The following is a 7,485-nucleotide window of genomic DNA, read 5'->3' on the forward strand; positions in this document are numbered from 1 at the left end:
CGTGTTCTTTAATACGGATGGACGGGTTTGGAAAGAACTTGTTTTTTATATAAAGCCCCCATAGAAGCTTACTCAATAAGCCAGTTTCTATATCATTACGCCACTACCAAACAGTCATGTATAACTTAACCGAATAAAAGTTGCGAGTCCCGTTAAGCTGCTAACAAACAGACCGTAAGACTCTTTTACCCCGCCTACCTCACTTTGGTCCGTCCGGTCATATCGGCGTATCAAACAACACCACAAGCAAACCTAATTAGATGGGTTGGATGCAGTTGGGTTTAAACCAATACGGGTCTCGGGTCGTCATCCTTAACAAGACCTTCCTATCAACAGGCCGATTGGATATTTAGACAGAATCACGGATATCATTAAAAGAATCGACAACATATACTTTCATTCAAACACATGGTAAGAACCCGAAAACATGAACAAATTAGGCATTCATCTCGTATGACGAATCAGGATTACGAGCAATGTCGTGTATTTAGAACTATCCTACACCATATAATAATCTCAAGATTGAAGCAAACCAATTATAATGGCATTATTTGTTACATACCATATTACACACCCATATCTTGCGGGAGGACGTCCGCCATATCCATCATCCTAGTAGCGTTTATCATACCCCTGTGATGGCTGCTGATCCCAAACTGGCACAAAACCTGCCACACACCAACCAGTCTATAAGTAAACATATAGATACAGACATTCATTCAATTATACGCTACTGACTAGGGTCATTCCAATCTTTTTGGAGACCCTGTTTAACAGTTATACCAAGAATATAGATCAACTGGACGAGTAATAAAAAAAACAAAATATGCAGACGTTCATTCAATTATACGTTCACTTGTACATATAGATAAAGACGTTCATTCAATTATATGCTACTGACTAGGGTTGTTCCAATCTTTTTGGAGACCCTGTTAAGACTTATACCAAGACTGTAGATCAACTGTATGAGTAATAAACAAAACAAAACATAAAAACGTTCATTCCATTATACCTACAGATACGGACGTTCATTCAATTATACGCTACTGACTAGGGTCGTTCCAATCTTTTTGGAGCCCAGTTAAGGAGCTGTTTGGTAGGTTTTCCGTTAAGTAGTGTATGGATATAGTTGTGTGTGTGGATTAATCTGTCTGTATAAATTGGGAACGTTTTTGTTTGGGAGGGTTTTTTAATAGATGAAAGAATCATATTTTTTTAATTGGGATGAGAAGGTTAGGAAAAAACTTGGCTTTTTGTATAAAGCTCCCTTCTAGAAGCTTACTAAATAAGCCAATTTCAATCTCATTAAGCCACTACCAAACAGTAATGTATAGCAGACCGAATAAGCCGCGAGTCTCATTAAGCTGCTAACAAATAGGCCCTAACACTTATACCAAGACTATAGATCAACTGAACGAGTAATAAATAAAACAAAATATAAAAGTAATTAATAGAACTGAAAAAAAAGGGAAATTTACATAAATAGCCAAATTTGATAGGTGGTTTCACTTTTTAGCCATTTTCAAACTCAAATTCACTTTATAGCCGATCCTTAGGAAGAAGGCTTACGCATATGCGTAAGGATTGGTTTTCGGCAAAAAAAGATATAAAAATCCTACGCAGAAAGTGGAATCGTTAGGCGAAAAACCACTTTCTGTGTAAAGATTCCAATTTCTGTATAAGGATTCTTATCTTTATTTTCTTTTTGGCCGAAAACCAATCATTAAGCATATGCATAAGCTTTCTACGTAAGGATAGGCTACTTAGTGAAATTGGGTCCTTACATGGCTATAAAGTGAAAAGAGTCGGGGTGGATTGGCTATTTTTATCAATTTCCCAAAAAACACATAGCAATAGCTTTTGAAGTAATAAATAAACAATATTTGCCAATAAATTGAAGATTTTGGCATACTTATCGGTATTTCTCCGAGTGACATATAAATTGACTCATCGTCGCCAAGAATCCCCTGCGATAACCATTAAAGAAGTTATTTTGCAGTCAACATAACAGGTATCAAATTAAATGTTATCCGGGAACTATTTGGAGCAAATCTTTAAAGAAAGAAACTTGAGACCATCCTAACGAGTTACTAAACCAATTATCTATACCGAAATAAACAAAATACATCAATGTATATTCATGTAAATGAAGAAAACTGATGAATTTTTACACCTTGTTCTCGAAACCTTTTTCTTGAATGAAAAGAAAGGAAAGGAGGGAAAACAAAAAAACCACGTTCCTCCCAAAAACTCTCTCAAACGTAAGGAGGACAAGCGGGATAGAAAATCTGAAAGGGTTTGTGATATTTTATGTCAAAAATACCCCCATAAAACAACGTGACGACAAACAAATTTTAAGGGTATATCTATAAAAATGACATCTTTCCTTTCCTTTCTCTCGTTCAAGAACATGAAAAATTGTTCCCTCTCCATTCCTTCACTTCCCTTTCAAGAACACAAAGAAAAAGCATCGTTCCATTCCCCACCTTTTCTGTTCTTTTCTTTTTTCTTCCCATATTTGAGAACACGGAATTAAGCTTGAACATCAAACAAGATTCTAGCAAATAAATAACGAGATACCTCTTCATTCTGAAGGCTCATTTCATTATGCATAGAATTAACACCAGTTGATACAGTAGAGTTAGGAATGTCGGCCTCCAGTAACTCCGATATCATAAGCCCATAACCATCTTGGGGCATGTCGCTAACCCTCTGCATGCTATCCGGAAAGCTCTCAAGATCTGTAAATATGGCTTCCTCCCTATATGATCAAAAAGATCAAAATTCAGGGTTTAAAGAAATAATCATCTTATATTAGGTTAAAACGGAGCTAATACAATGCCACTTAACATACGAGTGTTCAGAAAGTTAACAAGGGTAACACATTAATGGACCGTTTACCAACACAAATTGGGTAAATGCTAAATAGTAAAAATGTGGTCAGGTAAAACGTTTGGTCTGGGCAAGTGCAAACTGAAATTGATAAAAATGGTTGTCTACAAAAGTGTCTGAGTTAGCGCTGTAGCACTGATTGAGTCAGAGGCGGTCAGTAGATAATAAATGAACTCCTAAGAAAGTAAATTAGACTTCTTTTCAAAGAAAAACATAATAAATGAACTTACCTCCGTTCTGAGTTACTGAAACCCTTGTCGTCTTGCCCCGAATCACAATCCAAATCAATGACTTCAACGCCTTTGCCATCAGGTCCGCGCCTAGTTTGTCTATCGCTTATATCGCAACTACTATTCATGGTCAAATCAAAATCGACCGACACCGACTCTTGTTTTGCTTGCCGGATTGAAGAAAAACCAATGACAGAACTGGTATCATGATTATCATTTACGTCAGAAACTTCCATTAAATTGAGGTCACAAATCTTGAAAGAACTCGGAAAAAGCTGCTTCTCTTCTGCAAAAACATTGCATGGTTGAGTGATTCCTGATGCTTGGTCTCCTCTTGAATTAGAAAGATGCAAGTAACCATCACCCGAGGTCCAATCCCTCGGCTTCTTGGCCGATTCCGAGCTATCACTGAGAAGCAATGGTCGTTTTTCACCCCTACCCAATACAACAGAGCTGCATCTATTATACCCCTGCTGTTCTTCGCCAAATCCTTGATCTGGAATGGAGGATCTTTGAGGAAAAGATTGAGATCGAGCTCCAAACTTGTAGTTATGATCAATTTGTGCAACCTCTTCTTCAGATGGGACTTCTTCTATCTTCAGTTCATGGTTCGATTCTTGATTTTCATCTGCTACTGAAACATCCTGCGAAGAATTCGCGGGTTCTCCAGAATTCTGGATTTTGTTCTTGTTTTCATCTCCAGAAGTCAAAAGTGAGTCGCTTTTCGAGCCTTTGAGTGTCACAGAAGAACGGGTTCTGGTGGGTACTTTGTTAAACCTGATTAGTGTTAACAAATCGCTACTAATCTTATTTGCAGAAGTGTTGTTATTTTCATCTGTGCTATTCTCCTGGCCAGGTTCTTCTTTAACAATCTGTTCATCAGACTCTTTTTTAACATCATCCATAATCACATCCTCTGTATTTGGGCTCTTCAAACCATCACTTTTTTCTGCAGATTCGACATCTGAAATTGGGGTCTTGATACCCGAATTATCATCGGCTAATTGGTTTGGTTTGTTATCAATGGCTGTTTCTATGTTACCTGCTTCAGAATTTCTTGATTCTAAATCACCAGAAACCGATTTTTGATCCTCACTAGCACCATCTTTCCCAGATCTCTGTTCTTCAACGGATCCAGAAACGGAATCACCATCCCTTTGTTTATCTGTGGAAGGTTTAACCTTTTCAGACCACGAAGAACTCCGGTTGTTAAATTCACGATTCCATTCAAACCCAGGGTTTTTAAAAGATCCCATTGTTCTCCTAGCCCTAATTCCATCTCTTGACCCTGTTGCACTACTGATATCATCAGGAAACCTTCTCCGACCACCACCAGTGCCGGAATCTGCATCAGGAACACCATCACCACCACCGACCTGATTCTTCAAATTACTATTTTGCCATTTCCCATTAAGCGAATTTGGTGGTAGTAAACCTTTTGAAACTAAATACTCGGTTGCTAATTTCCCGGCTTCCATGAAAACATCAACCCTCCGAGGTGGAGGGGGTTGCGTTGTCGCCGACTGGAAAACCTTAGGCTGACCCCGGCCAAAACCACCGCGATTGTAGTTATGGTAACCAGGGCCACCAGCAGCTACGCCACCACCACCGATTCCGATAGGATTAGACCTATATCCATTTCCAGGATTACGATGCCTTTGCATAACTCCTAAATATCAATTATCTGATTATTTTGCCCTAAAAAGTGGGGGAAGGGGATGAACTATGCTTAAACAACTTGTAGTCAACTGAACTCAACCAAAATCCATAACAATAAGATCAAAATAAACACGTAAATCTATAAGTAATCAACTATTCAAAAGAATTCAATTACTAAAAACTAGATTAGCAAAATCAGGGTGGATCTCGAATTCTCGATTCGTCTGGTGAAATTAATTGAAATCGAGTGATAATTTAGGAGACTTAAAGGTGACTTCTTAGGACAGATAGTAGTATGAGTGTATTCGTTGACGTACCTGTGATGGTGGAGGAAATTTAGGGGTCGGTTAACCGGTTTGTGGCGGGGAATATGATTTGCAGAAAAAGGGGGGGTTTATGAAGTGATTATGTGAATCCGGTGGGGGTCCGGCGGTAGATTGTGGCGGCGTTAATGAATTGTGGTGGCGGATAGTTAAGTTAGGAGGTGGCGGAGTTGAGGAGTAAAGGTTCGATCGCCATTGACACGGCGGAGAGAGAAACAAACCATCCACTGTGTGTTCTGTTGGTGTGTGTTTTAATGGAAGCTTTTACAGAGATTGAAAATTATTAAAAATAAAAATAAATAAATAAATAAATCTAAATAAATATATTGGGCTATAATAACGGGCTTGGGCTTCAACCTAACCAATAGCCCATAAGCTTTGAAGTTCTTCTTTTTAAAATTGAAATTGATAAAAAACAAAATGCGCGAAATAGCAACCTATTATTACAAATTTCCTTATTATGATATTGTACTTTCAGTTTTTCTTATTACAACAATATACTTTCAAAATATTTTTTATTAAAGCATTGTACTTTCAAAAATTTACCCGTTATAACATTGGATAACCTTTTAAATTAAATTTACTCATTATACCAGGTTTCTTTGTCACCTCATCGTCCACGTAGTTTGTTCACATGTATGATAATGCCGACATGACATTTTTTATTATAATTGATGATGTCATAATAAAGTAATTTTGAAAGTACAATACTATGATAAAAAAAACTGAAAATACAATGTTATTATAAAAAATTTGTAAAAATAGATTATTATTTCACGTCTTTTACCTTTCGTAAAATAGTTTCAATCTGCTTGCACAAATTTACTTTTTAGTCGTATCTTTTCAGTCAAATTCCCATATTGACAAAAAATTATATAAATATTTGAGTAAAGATTTGAGATCATATGATACCAAGTGTTTTTCGTGAGACCCGTAAAATCAATTCCCCTTTGGATTAGATCTACAATCGTCAGATCTGAACATTCATAAACGCCACGAGACTTCTCAATAATCACAAAATTGTCACCGTGCAACTTTATACCATTAGATCATTAGCTTATAAAGTTGATCAATGAACATAAATTGGTCTTACGGGTCTCACGGAAAACCCTTGGTCTCACGTGAACCCAACCCTTTGAGTAAATTACATTTTCATCCCTATAGTTTATTAAAATTTTGATTCCCATTCCTATGGTTAAGAAATTACAGTTTTCATCCCTATAGTTTATAACTTATTGCTATTTTCGTAACTATTTCTTACATTTTTAAGTACAAGGAACCAAAACAGTAAAATTGTTATTTTCGTAACTAGTTCTTGTCTTTTTTAAGTACAAGGGACCAAAATAGTAAGGAATTATAAACCACAGGGACTGAAACAACAATAAACTATAAAATATAAGGACAAAAATAACAAAGATTTACATACTATAAGGATGAAAACCATAATATCTAAACAAGAAGGACAAAAATTGCAATTTGTAACAAATCATAGGAACGAAAAATATAATTTACTCTAAGTATTTTATGCATTTACGTAAAGCTTATTTTCAAATTAAAAAAAAAAACACGCAAATCTGTTGTAATCTATGTGAAGAATTTACGTAATGGTCCTTGTTTTTCTTCTTTTTAATCTGACCATTTATGTAAATTTTGGTTAAAATGTGAATTCAGTTGAGGATGTTGATTATTGTGGTTAATTTCCCAAAAAAATCAAATTTTAAAATAAATAATTTGAAAAATTAATTACTGTTTGCACAAAAAGTTGATCACAGATGACTCCAACCGGTCCTATATAGAAGTTGCCTCCAAAGACACTAATATAAGGGGACATTTTTCTGGCTTTACTTATTGGCCAAAACTAGCAAGGGCTTGTGATCGAACCCATGATCTGTTTTATATTGGGACAAAGTCACTTCACCCATGATACACGTGAAACATTGTGAATGTTATCACTATTATACACTTTGATTCACAAACGTTTTTTAAATACGATGTATATTAATTAATTGATATACTAGGTAACTAATTTTAATTAAATATCTCATTCTATAAAATTTAATTAAGTATTTTGATTAGTTGTCAAAAAATATAATTTATTACCCTTTTAGCTTATTTAAGAAATATATTTAAATATCTCAAACAAGTGATTCATATTGGATCTCACGGTTGTCACAAACTAATCAGTTCTTCCTTGAATGAGTCCCTATATATAACATAATCATTTATTAACCAATTAAATTGTATTAACTTTGTTAACCGATCTAAGAATCTAGAAAGTGAATGATAATATTAAGTGAATGGTAATAATTAAATAAACAAGATAATTAAGAAATATAATAATTAATTAAATGAAATATTTAAGAATGATATATTTTTATTAA

The 7,485-nt window shown here is 35.2% G+C and overlaps 1 protein-coding gene across 2 annotated transcripts; it reads right to left on the reverse strand.

Moving 5' to 3' along the window:
* Positions 1-348: 348 nt before the first annotated feature.
* Positions 349-5,328, reverse strand: LOC112507477 (uncharacterized protein At4g26450). 2 transcript variants are annotated; one of them, XM_025112083.1, is made up of 5 exons: positions 5,099-5,328; positions 3,123-4,791; positions 2,581-2,761; positions 1,913-1,967; positions 349-668 (listed from the first exon to the last, which is right to left on the reverse strand). In XM_025112083.1, the coding sequence occupies exons 2-5, from the start codon at positions 4,784-4,786 to the stop codon at positions 613-615; spliced, it is 1,956 nt and encodes a 651-aa protein (XP_024967851.1). In that variant the 5' UTR covers positions 4,787-4,791; positions 5,099-5,328; the 3' UTR covers positions 349-612. The 2 variants fall into 2 exon arrangements, with proteins under 2 accessions (XP_024967851.1, XP_024967852.1); XM_025112084.1 differs by having other exon boundaries at positions 3,123-4,820.
* Between the last annotated feature and the right edge of the window lie 2,157 nt (positions 5,329-7,485).

This window comes from Cynara cardunculus, assembly GCF_001531365.2.
Source record: "Cynara cardunculus var. scolymus isolate 2C chromosome LG 2, CcrdV1, whole genome shotgun sequence".
Taxonomy (NCBI): domain Eukaryota; kingdom Viridiplantae; phylum Streptophyta; class Magnoliopsida; order Asterales; family Asteraceae; genus Cynara; species Cynara cardunculus.